Raw genomic sequence first — 22,737 nt, 5'->3', positions numbered from 1 at the left:
ATTTGTGTGTATCTAATTGTCATTTAAATTCTCAAAATAATACCTTAATTTAAAAAAAAAAAAAACAAAATACATTTAAAGAAAGCAGTGAGTGGTTAACTATAGCCTCTGAGTTAGATAATCTAATAAAGATTTATTCACATTTACTGAACATTCTTGCCTTTACTATCACTGGCTCTTTTTAAGAATAATCATATAAAAAGGTCTTTTCATTTCTGTTGACTACCTGTTTCCTGCTTGTGTGAATCTCACTAGTTAGGATGTACTGTTGATTCATGGATATGTGACTACATAGGTAGCATTTACACAAAATCAGTATTTTTCACATGCTACTTAAATATAGTTTAATTCACCTTCATATTTCTCTTAATAGTTTGAAATATTATAGAAAGCTATAATAATTTTCATCTAAATAAAGACTCAAGATAATCTAAGTAAAGGGGGAAAGAACAAGCTAATTAATATATTTAGATTATTCACAACATATAAGAAGTAAGGAATAGATTAATTTTTTGATGTTTTTAATAAATAACATGGGCTAGACAATTTGTTTTTAACAAAATAAAATATATAAAACCTTCATAATTCATGTAAACATTAAAAGAAAGGTAGATATTAAACATGAATGTCCTAGTATCGTTAAAATAGTCATGGACCATTGATAAGTTCATTTATATGTGTCTTGTTATATGGTGTTTGTCTTTATTTTCAGTGAATATAACTTTCAAATCTGCAAATGGAATGACCAAAAAAATAACATCATTAAGGACTGATGTATTGTGTTAAAACAGATCATTAATAAGATACATATTATAATAAAATAGAGATAAGCTTTTTAAATTTTAATAATATTTAACAATAAAATTACAAATCCTGTTTGGAAGAGGTTAATGTTGATGCTGATACTACATCCTTTTTTAAAATAGGTTTTTTTACTTTCAGTTCCTCCATATGCTCACAAATTTTTCTTCTGTAAATAGAATATAGTTCGATTTTGTATGTTTTAGTTTAACACCTGTTTTACGTCTCATTGGAGCATGTACTCATATGTATTTCATTTAGTTACTGATATATCCCTGTTTAAAAGTCTCATTTTATTTTGTGTTTTCTTTCACACTAAACACTTTTTTCTCTTTAATGTTCCCTCGTATTTTTAATTTGTACATTTTTTGCATTTAATTGTTACCATCTTTTTGCAATTTACACCAATTTCATTCTTTAATATTTACCAATAAATTTCAACATGCATAATGATCTTATCAAATTTGAACTCATAAATTTGTTATTTTCCTAGATAACCAAAGGACCTTCAATAATGTTAACTCCATTAATCTACACATCAATTTTATGTTAGTGTTATCTTATGTTTTATTTTTCCTTTTAGCTCATTAGATATCATTATTTCTCTGTTCCAAAGTCAAATTAATATTTCCTTTGTTGATCATTTTTTTCAATTTAGAAATATTGCATATTAATCACTCTTTTCTTCTGCTTGAGAAATTATACATATGTATGTTCTTTTTTTTAATTTTTTTTAAAATTTTTTTATTTTAATAAACATATAATGTATTTTTATCCCCAGGGGTACAGGTCTGTGAATCGTCAGGTTTACACATTTCACAGCACTCATCATAGCCCATACCCTCCCCAATGTCCATTTCCCCAACACCCTCTCCCGTCCCCCCTCCCCCCCGCAACCCTCAGTCTGTTTCTTGAGATTGAGTCTTTTATGGTTTGTCTCCCTCCCAATCCCATCTTTTTATTTTTTCTTTTCCTACCTTCCCTTAACCCCCCTGCCTTGCATCTCCACTTCCTCATGTCAAAGAGATCATATGATAGTTGTCTTTCTCCAATTGACTTATTTTGCTAAGCATGATACCCTCTAGTTCCATCCACGTCATCGCAAATGGCAAGATTTCATGTCTTTTGATGGCTGCATAGTATTCCATTGTGTATATATACCACTTCTTCTTTATCCATTCATCTGTTGATGGACATCTAGGCTCTTTCCACAGTTTGGCTATTGTGGACATTGCTGCTATAAACATTCGGGTGCACGTGCCCCTTCGGAGCACCATGTTTGTATCTTTAGGATATATACCCAGGAGTTCAATTGCTGGGTCATAGGGTAGCTCTCTTTTCAGTTTTTTGAGGAACCTCCACACTGTTTTCCAAAGTGGTTGCACCAGCTTGCATTCCCACCAGCAGTGTAGGAGGGTTCCCCTCTCTCCGCACACTCGCCAGCATCTGTCATTTCTTGACTTGTTAATTTTAGCCATTCTGACTGGTGTGAGGTGGTATCTCATTGTGGTTTTGATTTGTATTTCCCTGATGCCGAGGGATGTGGAGCATTTTTTCATGTGTCTGTTGGCCATCTGGATGTCTTCTTTGCAGAAATGTCTGTTCATGTCCTCTGCCCATTTCTTGACTGGATTATTTGTTCTTTGGGTATTGAGTTTGATAAGCTCTTTATAGATTTTGGATACTAGCCCTTTATCTGATATGTCGTTTGCAATTATCTTCTCCCATTCTGTCAGTTGTCTTTTGGTTTTGTGAACTGTTTCCTTTGCTGTGCAAAAGCTTTTGATCTTGATGAAATCCCAATAGTTCATTTTTGCCCTTGCTTCTGTTGCCTTTGGCGATGTTCCTAGGAAGAAGTTGCTGCGGTTGAGGTCAAAGAGGTTGCTGCCTGCATTGTCCTCAAGGATTTTGATAGATTCCTTTCGCACATTGAGGTCCTTCATCCATTTTGAGTCTATTTTCGTGTGTGGTGTAAGGAAATAGTCCAATTTCATTTTTCTGCATGTGGCTGTCCAATTTTCCCAGCACCATTTGTTGAAGAGGCTGTCTTTTTTCCATTGGATATTCTTTCCTGCTTTGTCGAAGATTAGTTGACCGTAGAGTTGAGGGTCTACTTCTGGGCTCTCTATTCTGTTCCATTGGTCTATATGTCTGTTTTTGTGCCAGTACCATACTGTCTTGATGATGACAGCTTTGTAATAGAGCTTGAAGTCTGGAATTGTGATACCACCGACTTTGGCTTTCTTTTTCAATATTCCTTTGGCTATTCGAGGTCTTTTCTGGTTCCATATAAATTTTAGGATTATTTGTTCTATTTCTTTAAAAAAAATGGATGGGATTTTGATAGGGATTTCATTAAATGTGTAGATTGCTTTAGGTAGGATAGACATTTTCACAATATTTGTTCTTCCAATCCATGAGCATGGAATATTTTTCCATTTCTTTGTGTCTTCCTCAATTTCTTTCATGAGTACTTTATAGTTTTCTGAGTATAGATTCTTTGCCTCTTTGGTTAGATTTATTCCTAGATATCTTATGGTTTTGGGTACGATTGTAAATGGGACTGACTCCTCAATGTCTCTTTCTTCTGTCTTGTTGTTAGTGTAAGAAATGCGACTGATTTCTGTGCATTGACTTTATATCCTGACACTTTACTGAATTCCTGTATAAGTTCTAGAAGTTTTGGAGTGGAGCCTTTTGGGTTTTCCACATATAGTATCATATCATCTGCAAAGAGTGATAGTTTGACTTCTTCTTTGCCGATTTGGATGCCTTTAATTTCTTTTTGTTGTCTGATTGCTGAGGCTAGGACTTCTAGTACTATATTGAACAGCAGTGGTGATAACGGACATCCCTGCCGTGTTCCTGACCTTAGCGGAAAAGCTTTCAGTTTTTCTCCATTGAGAATGATATTTGCGGTGGGTTTTTCATAGATGGCTTTGAAAATATTGAGGTATGTGCCTTCTATCCCTACACTTTGAAGACTTTTAATCAGGAAGGGATGCTGCACTTTGTCAAATGCTTTTTCAGCATCTATTGAGAGTATCATATGGTTCTTACTCTTTCTTTTATTAATGTATTGTATCACATTGATGGATTTGCGGATGTTGAACCAAGCTTGCAGCCCTGGAATAAATCCCACTTGGTCGTGGTGAATAATTGTTTTAATGTATTGTTGGATCCTATTGGCCAGTATTTTGGTGAGAATTTTCGCATCTGTGTTCATCAAGGATATGGGTCTGTAATTCTCTTTTTTGGTGGGATCCTTGTCTGGTTTTGGGATTAAGGTGATGCTGGCCTCATAAAATGAGTTTGGAAGTTTTCCTTCCATTTCTATTTTTTGGAACAGTTTCAGGAGAATAGGAATTAATTCTTCTTTAAATGTTTGGTAGAATTCCCCTGGGAAGCCGTCTGGTCCTGGACTTTTGTTTGTTTGGAGATTTTTGATGACTGTTTCAATCTCCTTACTGGTTATGGGTCTGTTCAGGTTATCTATTTCTTCCTGGTTCAGTTGTGGTAGTTTATACATCTCTAGAAATGTATCCATTTCTTCCAGATTGTCAAATTTGTTGCCATAGAGTTGCTCGTAGTATGTTCTTATAATTGTTTGTATTTCTTTGGTGTTGGTTGTGATCTCTCCTCTTTCATTCATGATTTTATTTATTTGCGTCCTTTCTCTTTGCTTTTTGATAAGTCTGGCCAGGGGCTTATCAATCTTATTAATTCTTTCAAAGAACCAGCTCCTAGTTTTGTTGATTTGTTCTATTGTTTTTTGAGTTTCTATTTCATTGATTTCTGCTCTGATCTTTATGATTTCTCTTCTCCTGCTGGGTTTAGGCTTTCTTTGTTGTTCTCTCTCCAGCTACTTTAGGTGTAGGGTTAGGTTGTGTATTTGAGACCTTTCTTGTTTCTTGAGAAAGGCTTGCACCACTATATATTTTCCTCTCAGGACTGCCTTTGCTGTGTCCTACAGATTTTGAACAATTGTGTTTTCATTATCATTTGTTTCCATGAATTTTTTCAATTCTTCTTTAATTTCCTGGTTGACCCATTCATTTTTTAGAAGGATGCTGTTTAGTCTCTATGTATTTGCGTTCTTTCCAAATTTCCTCTTGTGATTGAGTTCGAGCTTCAGAGCATTGTGGTCTGAAAATATGCAGGGAATGATCTCGATCTTTTGGTACCGATTGAGACCTGATTTATGACCCAGGATGTGGTCTATTCTGGAGAATGTTCCATGTGCACTAGAGAAGAATGTATTTTCTGTTGCTTTGGCATGGAATGTTCTGAATATATCTGTGATGTCCATCTGGTCCAGTGTGTCATTTAAGGCCTTTATTTCCTTGTTGATCTTTTGCTTAGATGATCTGTCCATTTCAGTGAGGGGAGTGTTAAAGTCCCCTGCTATTATTGTATTACTGTCGATGTATTTCTTTGATTTTGTTATTAATTGGTTTATATAGTTGGCTGATCCCATGTTAGGGGCATAGATATTTAAGATTGTTAGATCTTCTTGTTGGACAGACCCTTTGAGTATGATATAGTGTCCTTCCTCATCTCTTATTATAGTCTTTGGCTTAAAATCTAATTGATCTGATATAAGGATTGCCATCCCAGCTTTCTTCTGATGTCCAATAGCATGGTACATTGTTTTCCACCCCCTCACTTGAAATCTGGAGGTGTCTTCGGGTCTAAAATGAGTTTCTTGTAGGCAGCATATTGATGGGTTTTGTTTTTTTATCCATTCCGATACCCTGTGTCTTTTGATTGGGGCATTGAGCCCATTAACATTCAGGGTAACTATTGAGAGATATGAATTTAGTGCCATTGTATTGCCTGTAAGGTGACTGTTACTGTATATTGTCTCTGTTTCTTTCTGATCTACTACTTTTAGGGTCTCTCTTTGCTTAGAGGACCCCTTTCAATATTTCCTGTAGAGCTGGTTTGGTGTTTGCAAATTCTTTCAGCTTTTGTTTGTCCTGGAAGCTCTTTATCTCTCCTTCTATTTTCAATGATAGCCTAGCCGGATATAGTATTCTTGGCTGCATGTTTTTCTCGTTTAGTGCTCTGAATATATCATGCCAGTTCTTTCTGGCCTGCGGGTCTCTGTGGATAGGTCTGCTGCCAATCTAATGTTTTTACCCTTGTATGTTACAGACTTCTTTTCCCAGGCTGCTTTCAGGATTTTCTCTTTGTCGCTAAGACTTGTAAATTTTACTATCAGGTGACGAGGTGTGGACCTATTTTTATTGATTTTGAGGGGCGTTCTTAGCATTTCCTGGATTTTAATGTTTGTTCCCTTTGCCATATTAGGGAAATTCTCTCCAATAATTGTCTCCAATATACCTTCTGCTCCCCTCTCTCTTTCTTCTTCTTCTGGAATCCCAATTATTCTAATGTTGTGTCGTCTTATGGTGTCGCTTATCTCTCGAATTCTCTCCTCGTGGTCCAGTATTTGTTTGTCTCTCTTTTGCTCAGCTTCTTTATTCTCTATCATTTGGTCTTCTATGTCACTAATTCTTTCTTCTGCCTCATTTATCCTGGCAGTGAGAGCTTCCATTTTTGATTGCACCTCATGAATAGCTTTTTTGATTTCAACTTGGTTAGATTTTAGTTCTTTTATTTCTCCAGAAAGGGCTTTTATCTCTCTGGAAAGGGTTTCTCTAATATCTTCTATGCCTTTTTCGAGCCCGGCTAGAACCTTGAGAATTGTCATTCTGAACTTATGTTACCTATGTCCGTATTGATTAGGTCTCCAGCCTTCGGTACGGCCTCTTGTTCTTTTTTTTGAGGTGAGTTTTTCCGCCTTGTCATTTTGTCCAGATAAGATTTGCTTTCTCCTGCTGTGGAATTCTGCTGTTCTTGGTGAGCGAAGTTGGTTTTGGCTGGGTTTCTTGTTGATCTTCTGGGGGAGGGGCCTGTTGTAGTGATTCTCAAGTGTCTTTGCCGCAGGCGGAATTGCACCGCCCTTGCCAGGGGCCGGGCTAAGGAATCCGCTCGGGTTTGCTTTCGGGAGCTTTTGTTCCCTGAGCGCTTTCCGTAGAGTTCTGGAGGATGGGAATGAAGATGGCGGCCTCCCAATCTCTCGGCCCAGAGGAGCCGAGAGCTTGGGGTTCCGCTCCTCAGTGTGCTCTCAGAGCAAAGTGCCCAACAGCCCCGCCTCCCTGGCTTGCGGTCGCGCCTCGAGGAAAGCAGTCAATTGCTGGCGCTGGAGAAAAGCGCCGGGTCGCTTTTGTCTCCGTGGCCTCCGGTCGCGCTCCGAGCCCACCCAGCCTGCGACCGGCACAAGGTAACCCCGGGCTTAGAGCTCACTCCTCGACTTTGTCGCTGTAGCCGGCTTCCCCGCTCTAATACCTGCGAGCTCTGTGGCACTCAGACACCCCCAGTCCTTCTGTGACCCCGCGGGACCTGGGGTTATGCTGACCCCGCCTGGGTTTCCCCCCAGTTTAGCCTCTGGAGCGATGTCTCCCAGTGGAGCCGACTTTTAAAAGTCCCGATTTTGTGCTCCGTCGCTCCGCCGCTTGCCGGGAGCCGGCCCCTCCCCCCGGGGTCTATATTCCCGTCGCTTTGGATTCACTTCTCCGCAGGTCCTACCTTTCAGAAAGTGATCGATTTTCTGTTTCTGGAATTGTTGCTCTTCTTCTCTTCGATTTCCCGTTGGATTTGTAGGTGTTCACAATGGTTAGATAAGCTATCTAGCTGATCTCCTGTCTCAGCCTGCTACTTCTCCGCCATCTTGACTCCTCCCCCCTACATATGTATGTTCTTAAAGATTTTCTTTGCTGAATGTTAGTTGTTCATAAGCTCAGGGTATTTTGGCTGGATTTATAATCAGGGCTGATTTTTTTTTCCTTTCATCTCATTGAAATTTTGTTTTTATAATTCTGTTGGCTTTTATATTGCTTTTAATAAGTCACTTTTTTGTCAGCCACATTTTAGTGTCTTTTTTTTTTCTTTGGGTGTTCTGAAAACTTCTCTTTCTCTGTCTCTCTGTCTTTCTGTCCCTTTTTTGGTTATTATTTCTTCTTCGTTCATGTCAGGTTCATTATTAAATGCTATCTTAGGGTTTTATTTGTTTTTTCATTTTGTTTTTGGTTCACTGCCTTGTTGAACAGATACATCACTGTCCTCCATGATTTTTAGAAATGCCTAAACCATTAACTAATTACATATTTCTTTGCCCTAACTATATTCTTTGAAAACTCTTTTTAAATAAATCATCCCACAAAACTTTCCAATTCTGGTAACCCCTTTTCATAATCTTCATCATTTTTTCTCATTGTGGCAAATTGTAATCTTTCTCTTTCACAGTCTAGCTTCCACTCATCTAATTCTTCCTTTAGTTATATCCAAAATGCTGCCAGGCTAATCCCCTTAATGTCTTGCTTCACTTATTAATTGTTTGTTACTTTATGTTTGTTACTTATTTTTTGTTAAATTGACTTGGAAGTAACATTGCACTTTTTACTCTTATTTTCAAGCTCTTCAAAAATTTCTTGAAAATAATACAAGTATTTGTTTTTTGGTGTCTTTAACAATACCAGTTTTTGTGATTTTTGTTTCTATTGTTTTTTCTGCTGTTTATTACTTATTGTGTTTTGTTTCCTCATGTGCTTTATTAACTTTAAAAGTGGGGTGCTCACTGTCTGTCAAAATTATTTTAGAAAATTCCCCCAGTCCTGAAATGAAGAATTCCCACACAGAATAATTTCCTTTATTTCTATCAGGAGGCTCTGGAAATTATTATCCAGAAAAAATAAAAATTAGTTTAATAGACCTTCAAAGTAAAACAAATAAATCCTTAAAATCCCTGTGACACCCAGTCTAGAGATTCCTCCTCACAATCAGAATTTTCCTCTTCTTTTTTTTGTAATATGCTTTAATTAATTTTCAAGTATCATTCCATAAATCTTCCTGGAGGTGGAGAGAGACTTAGTGAGTCCAGAAGTAGAATTGCTGGATCATATGCTAACTCTATTTTTAATTTTATGAGAAACCTCTGTACTGCTTTCCATAATGGCTACACTAATTCACATTCCTTCTAACAATGCACAAGTGTTTCCTTTTCTTCACCTCTTTACCAACTCTTATTATCTTTTATTTTCCAATAATAACCATCCTAACAAGCATGAAGAGATATCTCATTGTGCTTTTGATTTGCATTTTCCTGCTGATTAGTAATATTAATGACCTTTTCATATACCTTTTGTTCATGAGAAGTGTTGGGAAAACAAGATAGTCACATGTAAAAGAATGAAAGTGGATGTCTGTCTTATGCCATACACAAAAATCAAATCAAAATGAATTAAAGACTTAAATGTAACACTTGAAAACATAAAAATTCTAGAAAAAAACATAGGGAAAAATCTTGACATTGGTCTTTGGAATAATATTTTGGGTATGATACCAGAAGCTCAAGCAACAAAGGCAAAAATACACCAGTGGGATTACGTGAAATGAAAAAGCATCTGTAACTGCAAGGGAAATAATCAACAAAATAAAATGCAACCTATTCAATAGGAGAAAATATTTGCAAAGCATCTATCTATCTGAAAGGGGTTAATATCCTTTAAATATATCAGGAACACGTATAATTCAACAGCTCAAAAACAAATACCTTTTTCAAAAAATGAGCAAAGGATTTTAGTAAACATTTTTTTTTCCAGAGGAGTCATTGATTTTATTAGGCATTGTTATCAAATTATCTCCACATACTTGATGAAAGAAATATATATATATATATATATATATAGCACTATAAATTAGTTGTTTTCTCAGTTACATATAATTTTATTTATTTTATAAATAAGTAGAATATTATTTTATTAAACAAGGAAAATCAATTCTAATTATACTAAATCTTCATGATATGTTTGAATTAAAATATTTACTTTATTGAAAGAACATTTCAAATTTGAAAGATTTTTTATGCATATATTATTTGGAGTACACTGAATATTTGTACCTGAAAATATAACATACAGTTAACATAATAGATGCACTACTTATACTGCCTCACTTATTCAAAGGTGTCATTATTTACAGCTAATAACTTATTCTAGGAAGAGGATTAATTGTAGCTGAAAGCATTGCTTATGTTTAAATATGTGGAAAAGGCAAGTTTGAACATGCTATATATATGGCCCACCTTTCTTCTATCATTGCTTTTCTCTCAAGGGATTTTCCCTTCAGAGGAATTTTTGCTTTGACAATAGAGAATAGGAGATTTTAGGTTTAAATACTGTCAACACTCCCACTGCTCTATTCAGAACACTTTTTTTTAACTCAAAATACTCCCAAATACTTCAGTTTATGATGCCAGAACTCACCTTAAGAGAAGTAGTCAAGTTTTTAGTAAAGAAAAATAAATAACATAATGAGGTACCACAATACCTACACTAATGATTAAGGGAAGATTACTCTAAGATCAGATTTATCCACTTGCTTAAAATAACCTAATAATAACACACACACACACACACACACACACACACACACACACAAAGGGAGGGAGAGACAGAGACAGAGACATGACACTGGATATGAGTAAAGATGGGCAGTAACATCTGAGAGAAAAAAAAACAGAGGAAGGGGCCCTATGGACGCCCTATTTTACTTACTGACTAAAGAGAGGTGCAAGGCAGTTAGGCAGGGTAAGTGACTCCTAGAGTTGAACATTCAAATTCAAGGATTCTGGGGGAATTATGGTGGCTAAAATTGGTAGGTTTTAGAGGGTAGAAAGTCAAAGAGAAAACTCTCTCGTGTCTGCCAATATTATCTTTTGAGCATTTAACAGAGTATATTAATGCACACATCTGAATCATTTACTCTAGGCCAGGAAAACTTGTAAGGATTAAAATAGAGTGCCAGACATTCACTTAGATTATGCAGGGCTTCACCAAACTAAAAAACAAACAAGTAACAATAACAAAAGACAACAAAGCAAAACAACAACAACAACAATAACAAACTCATAGCTCAGAGGGCATTTGGTAAAGTAATCAGGGGAAGCCTTACCTCAGGAGCAGGAATTGATTACATTTATACTGAACATGACCAGAAACCATCAAAAAATCGTAAATGTCAAAATCTGAAAGGATCTGTTTCTAATAAATTATATGTGTTCCAGGGGGGAAAAAAAAAGCTCAAGGATATCCACATAGAAATGCAAAAAAACAGTATCTCCAAAGATAAAGTTAACAAAATGGTCATCGAAAACTTCAGACAAATTGAAATTTCTATGACAGATTCAAAAGAGGTTGGCCACATTAAATTTTGTAAAGCTTTAGAGCAAGAGGAACTTTCACAACTTTATGGTAGGAATGTAAAATGCTTTAACAATTTCTCAAAACCCTTTCATGATTTCTCATAATGTTAGACTCATATATATCCTATGACCAACAACTCATTTGTAAATTCCCCCTTCCCAAATAAAATATAGATGTTCACAAGATAATCTGTATAGTAATGTACATAGAAATCTTATTTAAAAAGCTAAAATTTTGAAATGTTCTAAATGTCCATCAAAGGAAGAATAGATAAACAAAGTGTGCTGTATTCAGGCAAGAAATAGCCTTTCAGAAATTAAGAATTATGAAATTCTAATAAACAAATTGACTCAATGAATCTCAAACACATGTTGAGCCAGACAAGCCAGGCATAAATGAATATAAACTGTCTGAAGTTTAAAAGGAGGTAAAAGTAATGTGTAATGATCAGAAAAAAATGATTACTTCTCTAGTGAAAGTTATTGCTTAGAAATAAGCATGAGGGAACCTCCCCCTGCTCATGATCTCCCTGTCTGTTAAATAAATAAATAAAATATTTAAAATAAAGTTGGGGTGGTGGTGTCTGGTTGGCTCAGTTTTCTGTGTCCAGCTCTTGGTTTTAGCTCTGGTCATGATCTCCTGGTCCCTGCATTATGCTCCCCATTTAGCAGGGAGTCTGCTTCCCCTTTCCCTGGGCTCCAACCTCCATTTGGCCTCTCTCTCTCTGAAATAAGTAAGCAATGTTTTATAAACATAAAAATAAATAAAAATAAAGAACAATACTTTTCTTGCCTTTTTTTTTTTTTAATGAAAGTTTCTACTAACTCCCCAAAGATGAATATTTTAAGCATTATTTCTTCTTCATCATGTCTATTCCTCCAAAAAGCCTGGATCAAGTCTCGATGTACAAGTGTGCAATAAATGGCAGCAAGCTTTACTATAACATGATCTGGCTTATTTATTTATTTGTTTATTTATTTTAAAGATTTTATTTATTCATTTGACAGACAGAGATCACAAGTAGGCAGAGAGGCAGGCAGAGAGAGAGGGGAGGAAGCAGGCTCCCTGCTGAGCAGAGTCTGATATGGGGCTTGATCCCAGGACCCTGGGAACACGACCCAAGCAGAAGGCAGAGGCTTTAACCCACTGAGCCACCCAGGCGCCCCAGGCTTAGTTATTTAATATGGGAAATGCTATGTCAAAATATTTAACAGTTTGTTTACTAGTCAGGGTTGAAGTAGGGAAGTAAAACTAGTTGAAGACATATTATGACATTTTCCATAAGAAACTGACTTATGGGGAAATCCAGTCTTTAGGGCAAGCTGTGAAGGAGGGCAGGCTGGAACTCTGGGGCAGAAGCTGAAGCTGTTGTCCACAGGGAGAATTTCTTCCTCCAGATGACCCAGGATTTTGCTTTTAAGGTCTTTCTTGTAATTGAATCAGACTCACTCAGATTTACTTAGGATAACGTCCTTTACTTAGAGTCAACTCATTATTGACTTTAACCAAATTTAAGATACATCTTCAAAGAATACCTAGATTAGTGTTTGAATACTGGGAACTGTAGCCTAGCCAGGTTGACACAAGGACAAGATCATTTAAATCATTTTATGACTAATTTATAAAAGTAAGAATAAAGGTATAGTAAAAAAAATAATTAGAAATTACAATAAAAAATAAACAGAACACACTTTTTTAAAAATGTTTTTCTGGCTTGAAAGCATATATTCCCTAACTGAGTCACATCTTCTGAATGCAATAAATTTCTCATCTCGTGTGTGTATGAACTTGAAACATATTCATCCTATAAATAATGACTCTGGGATTTAAATAATCTCTAATAAGTTCTAGCTTACTGTTAACTCTTTATTTGCTAAGCTTTATTGAGATATAATTAACATATAACATTTTGTAAATTTAAGGTATACAGTATGATGATTTGATAACCATTTATGTTAGGAAATGATTACCACGGTAATGTTAGATAACACATCCATGCCTCACATAATTATCATTTTGGGGTGTTATCAGAATTTTAAATATGGCAATGCATACCAAATACAATCACTGATAAATGAAACAAGTATTTTACATACAATTTTGCCAAAATATCTATTCAAAATATCCTTCCTTTCCTTGAGTCCTAGATTTTCTCCAGTTTGAACAAATATTGGCATTTTTAACTCTGTACCTAAATTAAATAACTGATTAAAGATACATCATGAATCTATTGAACCAATGTGCAAACGTGCAAATGTTATTTTGAAAAGCAACAAAAAAGTAAATAAGGATATTTAATTAAGTCAAAGAGTCCATTTATTGAATAATTCAATCTCATTAATTAGATGACTCATTATAATGTAGAGAGTCTACATTTTTTGTCAGTGGCTAGAGAAAAAAATATCTCATGTGTATAACATCACCCTACTAAGAAACTTGAAGATTATTTCATTGCTATTCATCAAGTTAATATGATAAGAGCAATGAGATAAAAATTAATGACAGTTACTTCTTGGGTTGGAAGCAGAGAGATTTAACAAAAGAGGAATACTTTAAAGTATTCCTGTTTGTCAGCAAACTTTCATTGGAAAGGGCTAGATACAAAATATTTTAGGTTTTGACAGTCATATGGTTTATGTTGCAATACTCATTTCTGCATTGTAGCACAAAACATACACAGTCAATATGTAAGTGGATGAGCATGCCTGTGCACCAGTAAAACCTTATTAAAAGACATTTGAAATTTTAACTGTAATTTTTACATGTCACAACAGTTTTTTTTTTTTTTTTCAAAACTGTATACTTAAAACTCTACAAACTATTACTACCTTACAGGTTATATAAAAACCAAGATCCATGGACCTAACATCTGTGTTGGAGAAACAAAATTATGGTATCAGTAAAGTTTCCCCACTGAATACACAGTTTAAAATGTGAGTATCAATTATGACTAGGAGAGTTAACTGAAAAGTCCTTCAAGCAAGATTGAGAGGGTTTTGCTGGGTATTCTTACGAGAAGGAGTATGGAGTTCTGGATAATGGCAAGTAATTTTGTGGGTTTCAACATATGTGTATGTGTGTGGAGGGGGGAGATGTCAAGAGATAATAGTAAATAATTTGGTTTAGAATAAATTACAAATGCCTTTAGACCATCCAAAGTGCTTGTAATTTATTCTAATGGAGGTGACAAGACACAAATTGGATTTAAATAGGAAATAAAAGAATGAGACTTACATTTTTGTAAGTCTCGCCTCAGATGCATAGGGAACACACCATAGAGAGACAAGACTTCAGGAAGAGAGTTTATTAATTAGATAATGCTTTCAATAATCCATGAGAAATACTGAAGGTGACCCCAACTACAGTTCACTTATATGTATATTATTTTTACATGCCACTAAATGGAAAATTAAATACATTACTACAATGGCTTAGATATTAAATCCTTACTATCAAGAAATTAAATTCATCTTAAATATCAAAACCAGTGAATTTATCTAAGTTCTAATGTACTCTCTTAATGACTGTCAAATGCTGAGCTGCCAAGTGTTGAGGTGATCAATTTAAACAACAAATTAAAATGAAAGTAATAATCAAGCATTTAATTACTTACTGAGATAGTATAAAGAGCTAAGGAGGAAAAATCAGTAGTTCCCCTATGTTCCATTTTTACCCCCAGAACAGCTCTGCGTAAGGGTCAGGTGGGTCAGCATGGATGTGGGGATCTTCTCACTACCAAGGAGCTATGAACAAAAGGTTTCTCCCAGTTTATAGATGTGGGCTTTGAGGGAGGAAAAAGAGAAAGGGCTAGGAAATGTAGTGAGTACTGAGTCAGAGTGAAGAAAAATGCTCTCAAGAGTTCCCCTTTTCCCCCCACCCCCCACCCCCCACCAAGGCAGTCTCAACAGAGGCACTTGGAAAAGATCAATAATGTAGTCTCGACAGAGGCACATGGAGAAGACCTCTGCTAAGCATCTCTAATAAAGAGATCTCAAATGGAGGTGCTTGGGTAGGAATGGCAGATACGTGCAAAAAGATAGCTGGTTAGCATGATCTTTTGGGCCTGATCATAAGGAATTACAAAGGCTTTATCTGACAGACTTCACAGGGAAAGCTGTCTGCTCTCCAGACTTGGTGCACAGACAGTACATCTCTCTCTGGAGGTAGTTGTTCCATGACCCCCAACCTAGCAACAGAACCTAGCAACAGAAGTCAGAACCTTCTTCCTTTGGACTAATCAGGAGACATTCATCAAGATGCTCTCCAATAATAATCAGCTAAGGAAAAGGCTCTTTTACCCTGCCAGGCCTGAGACTGCTCTCTCTTTAGAAACACCAAAGCAAAAGAGCAGAACCAGCAACAGGGACCCAGTTCACTGAGAAGCCTGGTCTAGAAAGATTCTTTGTGCAAACCTGAGACTCTCCTCTCCTGCCCAATGACACCTGTGTTGCCAGGAGACATTGTGGGGAATTCCACCATACTCTTTACCCGCTGAAAAGTACCCTGCTTTGGAAAAACCCCTTCCATCCTCCTGGTTAAGACTACCAGGGACCAGTAAGATCCTGAGCAGCACTATGTAACCAAACAGACAAAAATAACAATGTTAAAGCTCTAAAAATTAAGCTGGCATTAGAACCACAGCCCCAAAAAGCAGGCTAGGATCTTCATGCTATCTAAAATCAGTAAAACTGCCTGCTAAAATAATTTAAATAATAGTCAAAGTCATCTAACATGACAAACAAAATGTCTAGGATCAAATAAAAAATCATCTATCATAAAAAGAACCAAGAAAATCACAACTTAAATGAGAAAAGGTAGTCAATGGACAGCAGCACCAAGATAAATTAGATGTTAGAATCATCTGAAAAGGATTTTATGGTAAACATCACAAAAAATGTTTCAACATCAGTTACAAAAAAAACTGATGAAATTTAAAAATTGACAAAAAAAATTATCAGAAAAAATAGGCCATGTAAAAAAATCAAATAAATATTACAGAAATAAATATCATAGAAAAAGAAATTAAGAACCTGTGAAATGGCATCAACAACAGCATGGAGATGACATGACAAATCAATGAACATGAGAGCAGAATAATAGAATTTAACCAAGTTGAATATGAGAGATAACATAGAATGATCAATGAAAAGAACACATACTCAGGTTGTGTGGGGCAACAAAAGATTCAACATCCCTATTATATCAGTACCAGAAAAGAGGAAAAAAAGAGCTTTAAAATCAATCAATCAGGGGCGCCTGGATGGCTCAATGGGTTAAAGCCTCTGCCTTTGGTTCAGGTCATGATCCCAGGGTCCTGGGATCGAGCCCTGCATCGAGCCCTGCATCAGGCTCTCTGCTCAGCGGGGAGCCTGCTTCCTCCTCTCTCTCTGTGCCTGCCTCTCTGCCTACTTGTGATTTCTGTCTGTCAAATAAGTAAATAAAATCTTAAAAAAAAAAAATCAATCAATCAATCGACAGTTGATTTCTTATGTGAATCAATAGAGACCAGAAAGAAATGACACAATGTTTTACAACTGCTGGAAGGAAAGAACTATCAACTGTGAGTTTCATACTTGGTGAAACTATGCTTTAGGAATGAAGGGTTAATAATATTTTCAGGCAAAGAAAATTTGAAATAATTTGTTACTTGAAGACTTTCCATTAAATGTTTGTTAAAAGATTTTCTTCAAGGAAAAAAGAACTGATAAAAGAAGGAATTTTGAAACCTAAGGAAGGAAGAAAGTAATAACAATGGCAAAAGAATGGATATATAAGATTGATAGCCCTTTCTTAATGAGTGTTAAAACCAATCATATTTAATGACTGAAACAAAAATTATAATCTCATCGAGTTCAAGGTAATGATATTTAAAAGTGAAGAATATAAAGTGACATAGGCTTTCACACTTTAAACAGGAGTGTAAGATGTTGATATTTACAGACTTCTAAAAATCACATACATATAGGGGCACCTGGCTGACTCAGTAGGCAGAGCTAGTGGCTTTTGAGCTCAGGGTTGTGAGTTTCAGTTCCAGGCTTGGTGTAGAGATAACCTAAAATAAATAAATTTCTAAAAATCATATACAGGGGTGCCTGGGTGCTCAGTGAATTAAGCCTCTGTCTTGGGCTCAGGTTATGATATCAGGGTCCTGGGATCCAGCCTTGCATTGGGCTCTCTGCTCAGCAAGGAGCCTGCTTCCCCCTCTCTCTCTGCCTGCTGCTTTGCCTACTTGTGATCTCTCTGTCAAATAAATAAATAAAATCTTAAAAAATAAAAGAAAATTAAAAAAATAAAAATCATGGGGCGCCTGCATGGCTCAATGGGTTAAAGCCTCTGCCTTCGGCTCAGTTCATGATCCCAGAGTCCTGGGATCGAGCTCCACGTCAGGCTCTCTGCTCAGTGAGAAGCCTGCTTCCTCCTCTCTCTCTGCCTGCTTGTAATTTCTGTCTGTCAAATGAATAAATAAAAACTTTTTAAAAAATCATATATATATATTACAGTATCTAGAGTAATTCATTCACTTAAATATATCAACATTCCCAGACCAAAGAGTGTATAAAGTAGATAAACTCAAAAACTGTTTAAGTAAATCAAGATGAAAGTGCAATGGGAAAGTAAGAGAAGAGAAACAGAATGAGAAGCTGAGGAAACAAATGCATATTAATAATTTACCTTACAATGTAAATGGTTTAAATACACTAGTCAAATAAGAAATTGGCCGCGTGGATAAAAGCAGCCCAATTATATGCTGCTTACAAGAAACTCACTTCAAATACAATGACATAGGCAGGTTGACAAAGAATGGGAAAAAAAAAAAAGATCAGGGAATCATTTATAAAAATAATAAGGAAAGGAAATAGTGGTTCTATTAATATTTGGATTAATATTTGATAATCCAGACTTTAGACCACAGAAAATTACTAAAACAAAGAGGGACTAATGAAAAAAAAAGATCAGTCCACCAGGAAACAAACAGTTCTAAATGTGTATGCACTAAGTGAAGGAGTCTCAAAATACATGAAGAACAAACTGATTGAACTGAAAGAAAAAATAGACAAACTCACAATTGTAGTTGTGGATTTTGCTCTTCCAGCAACTACTAGAACTTCTGGACCAAAAAAAAAAAAAAAAAAAAAAAAAAAATCAACAACAGCAAGCACATAGGAGATCTGAACGACGTAATCAAAACCAGCAGGATTATACATAAGCACACACATGTATTAGTTAATTGTGTGTGTGTATATGATATGTGTGTGTACATACATGCAATCATAGCAGAATATGATTTTTTCAAGTGCCTATGGAATATTTGCCAAAATGGATAATCCCTTTGACCATTAAACAAACCCTGACCATTTTAAAATAATTGATATCATACAGATTATGTTCTTAACCATAGTGGAGTTACATTAGAAATCAGTAAGAGAGCCAACTGGGAGATTTCTAAGCACACAAAATTAGACAGCACCATTTTAACTAATAATCCATATACAAAATAGAAATCCTCAAATGAAATTTAAAAAATGTATAGAAATAAATGGAAAGAAAGATAGAACATATCAAGATATGTGGGATGAAACATTATTGGAAAGAAAATTTAGAGCACTAAATGCTTAAATTAGAAATAATGGAAGGTCTCACATCAATAGTTTAAGGACCTACTTCAAGAGTCTTTAGAGTTTTTTATATAAAATCATGTCTTCTGCAAATAGAGACATTTTTACTTCTTCCTTTCTTATTTATTTTGGTATATAATTACCTTAGCTAAGACTTCCATTACTAAGTTGAACAGAAAGGATGAGAGTGATTACCTTTGTTTTGTTCCTGATCTTAAAGGAAAAACTTTCAACCTTACATGGTTGAATATGATGTTAGTTGTGGGCTTATTATATATGGCCTTTATTAAGGTGAGTTATGTTTCTTCTATATCCAATTTGTTAAGACTTTTTCTCATGAAAAGATGTTGTACTTTGTCAAATCCTTTTTTTTTTTTTTTGGTATCTATTGTGATTGTCATATGATATTCTATTTCATTTTATTAATGTAATATGTCACATTTATTGATTTGCATGTATAGAATCTCAGCATTATTTCTTATAAAATATCGTGAATCTACAATTTCAATTAAGAAGTATGAAATGGATTGGAAGTAGAATTGTATTGTCAGGATTTTCTTACCATAACTAAATGATTGTTCTTTAGTATTATCAGACTTGCTTTCATATATACATTAAAGTTGTTGAGAAAATAAAGAATGTTACATTTAGATTTTATAGGGCCAAAAGTGCAGAAAGATAATACTAAGTTGAAGAGAAAGTTTCAAAGAAATATCAAACTGTATTTAATAGATAGCAACAGAAATATGCAGGTCAAGATCAGAGAACTAGAAAATAATTAAAATACCATTTATCTTCAGGGTTTGCTTAGTATCTTACTATTTTTGTTATAAAAAGAGATATATCTAAACAAAGTAAAAGTTACCAGAAACTCACAAAACAACAACATAAATTGACAAATTTTCATTATAAAGATAAACAAAGTAGTATTAAAATGTAGTTTTTTTTTTTAAGATTTTATTTATTTATTTGACACAGAGAGAGAGATTACAAGCAGGCAGAGAGAGGGGGAAGCAAGCTCCCTGCTGAGCAGAGGGCCTGATGTGGGGCTCGATCCCAGGACCCTGAGATCATGACTCCAGCTGAAGGCAGAGGCTTAACCCACTGAGCCACCCAGGTGCCCCAAAATGTAGTTTTTTATATTCTAAAGTATGTTTCAAGATATTTGTGCCCTAGCTTAAGAAAAGTGCATTTAATAGACAGCAACACAAATAAGGAAAAACACAAAACAAAACAAAACAACAACAAAAAAAACCCAACCAAGTATCTTGGGATATAGAAGGAAAAGCATCACAATAGCTCTTAAATGAAAATAATGTTTGTGGTAAATGTGTACTTCATCTGAAAAGTATGTGAGTAAATGAGAAGTTGATTTCATCCCCCATGGATTAAATATGAAATCGATAGAGGTCAACCAGCGGGAACTTCTGACAGAAGGTTTGTGGGGGGAGGAGGGATATTGGAAACAACATTAGTGTGCCCTTGGAGATTCAAACACACACACACACACACACACACACACACACATTTTTAACATAAGCTTTTGAAGAAACATGATAGAGGAGTATTTTAAATAATTGCCATTTATTTTTTAAACAAACTTAGAGGTGATCCAGAACGTCACAAATTCTGCCTTTATGCTTTTCACCTAAGCATTCTTGAAGATTCATGACTTGAGATTGTGTAAATCTAATTATGTTGTTGTTTTCCAAGCCAATATATATCAAATAGATAATTTTTATTTATTTTTTAAATAGATAACTTTTAACTTAAAATTAGAATTAGCTAGGTGATTTCATGAAAATAATTTCAAAAATATTCAAATCTTAAGATATTATTAATTTTAAATCAAAAATGATTTTTGATCACTGACCAAATCCACACTTAGCATTAAATTTTTGCATTTACTGAGCTTAATATGAAAACTGATGTGTCTTAGCATTTCAGTGTAATATCTGGACGATGGAAACCTATTTTTTCCTCATGACCTTCAAAAACTTGCTACTACTACATGTTGCCTTTGTATTATATTACCATATGTAATATTACTGACTATATGATTGTTAATATACATATTTATCAAGCTGATTTATAGAGAGGGTAAACAACTTCTCAGGAAAAAAAGCACACTTAGAAATAGAATCTTGAGGGCACCTGGGTGGCTCAGTGGGTTAAGCCGCTGCCTTCGGCTCAGGTCATGATCTCAGCGGTCCTGGGATCGAGTCCCGCATCTGGCTCTCTGCTCAACAGGGAGCCTGCTTCTCTCCCTCTCTCTCTCTCTGCTTACTTGTGATCTCTCTCTGTCAAGTAAGTAAAATCTTTAAAAAAAAAAAAAAAAAGAAATAGAATCTTGAAACAGAAAACAATCTTCACCAAGTAAACATTTTCTCTAATTTACCATATTTTCTGTCACTTACTATACCTAGATGTCAATATCACAAAATTCTTTTTTTTAAAGATTTTATTTATTTATTTGAAAGAGAGAAACACAGCGAGAGAGGGAACAAGCAGAAGGAGTGAAAGAGAGAGAAGCAGGCCTCCCGATGAGCAGGGAGCCCAATGCAGGGTTTGACCCCAGGACCCGGGTGATCACCACCCAGGATCTTAGGATCACCACCAGAACTGAAGGCAGATGCTTAACCACTGAGCCACCTGGGTTCCCCAATACCACAAAATTCTTATGTTAGCTTTATACATCATTTTATACAAATCTATTCAATAATTTCAATACCTACCATACTAACTTCCTGATTCTCTTCTACTGTATATTAATGCATTTTATCACTCATCACAAACCCCAGTGATTACTTTTTATTATCCCCAACTTTTTGGCTAATGTAGTATGGCAAGTGTATGTCTGAATCCCAAATCAGTGTTCTTAAACTATGAAACATTTCCCACATATACTAAATATTTAATAAATGCCTGGTACTTTCTAGATGTACAAATAAAGGTTTTTAAAGATTAGAGAAAATGGGAAGTGTATGATTAAAATACTTCATCAATAAGTTATTACTTAGGGAAACTAATGGTACTGGGCATAAGAATGCAACTTAATCCTGAATTTTAGGAGAAGGTTTGTGAGTACAATCTAGGAAAAAAAGAAATACCGACCTCAAAGATAATAAAAAGAGAAAAATAGCACATTATGGTGGCAAAAACAGTGTAACTGGAGTATAGAAAGAATTAAGAAAATTAAGAGGAGGTCAAGGAATATCTTAGGACAAAACATGAAGTTTTCTCTTTCATGATAAAAGTCCTAGGGGACTTTTAAAGATTTAAAGAAACGTGATGTAATGATCAAATTTATCTATGTAATTTTAATCACTTTGACTTCTCTGCAAGAATGTAATAGAGATAATATCACTGAGTAGTATCACTGAATTGTTATTATAATAATCTAGGTTAAAAATACTATTTATGTTGGGGTGCCTGGGTGGCTTAGTGGGTTAAGCCTCTGGCTTTGGCTCAGGTCATGATCTCAGGTCATGATCTCAGGGTCCTGGGATCAAGCCCCTCATTGGGCTCTCTGATCAGCAGGGAGCCCTCTCTCTCTCTGCCTGCCTCTCTGCCTACTTGTGATCTCTGTCTGTCAAATAAATAAATAAAATCTTTAAAAAAACCCAATTTATGTTTAAACTAAAATGTCACTAATTTGAGAGATGGAAAGAAAAGAGAATACATAGAAAGTAACAAATTGCAGTTGGTCCCATAGAGATATTCCTTCAAGAGAAGAAAAAAATGTCTAGTATACAATTTGAAAATATATATGAAATTTAGAAGCAAAATCTGAGTTGGTGATCTAGATTTTAGAGACATCAGACACTAACTGAAAGCATGGGGGTGCAGGATGTGAGTCCAGGAGCATAGGTAGCATGAGAAGAGAAAATGATTGAGTACAAAAACCTTAGGAACTGGAATAGTTTAGGATTAAGTGGAGAAATAGTACCCTTAATTTAAATCTTAAGAAGAAAAGATGACTGAAAGGAAAAGCAGCAATAATACTACAGCCAATAATAACATGGAAACTCTGATTCAGATTATGTGTGAGA

The 22,737-nt window shown here is 35.2% G+C and overlaps 1 protein-coding gene across 1 annotated transcript in view; it reads left to right on the top strand.

The window, feature by feature from the left end:
* Window positions 1–11,005: 11,005 nt before the first annotated feature.
* The window catches only part of LOC308338325 (protein SET-like), a gene marked incomplete at its 5' end in the record, with an annotated part of 79,230 nt that continues 67,498 nt past the window's right edge, over window positions 11,006–22,737 (top strand). Inside the window, one exon of the mRNA XM_080796342.1 lies at window positions 11,006–11,117. Coding sequence (XP_080652468.1) covers window positions 11,006–11,117 — 112 coding nt within the window. The remainder of the gene's footprint in view (window positions 11,118–22,737) is intronic.

The sequence above is a fragment of the Martes martes genome (assembly GCF_963455335.1).
Source record: "Martes martes genome assembly, chromosome: 2".
Lineage (NCBI taxonomy): Eukaryota > Metazoa > Chordata > Mammalia > Carnivora > Mustelidae > Martes > Martes martes.
The sequence above is the reverse complement of the archived record's forward strand: the minus strand, read 5'-3'. Positions and strand labels throughout refer to the sequence as shown.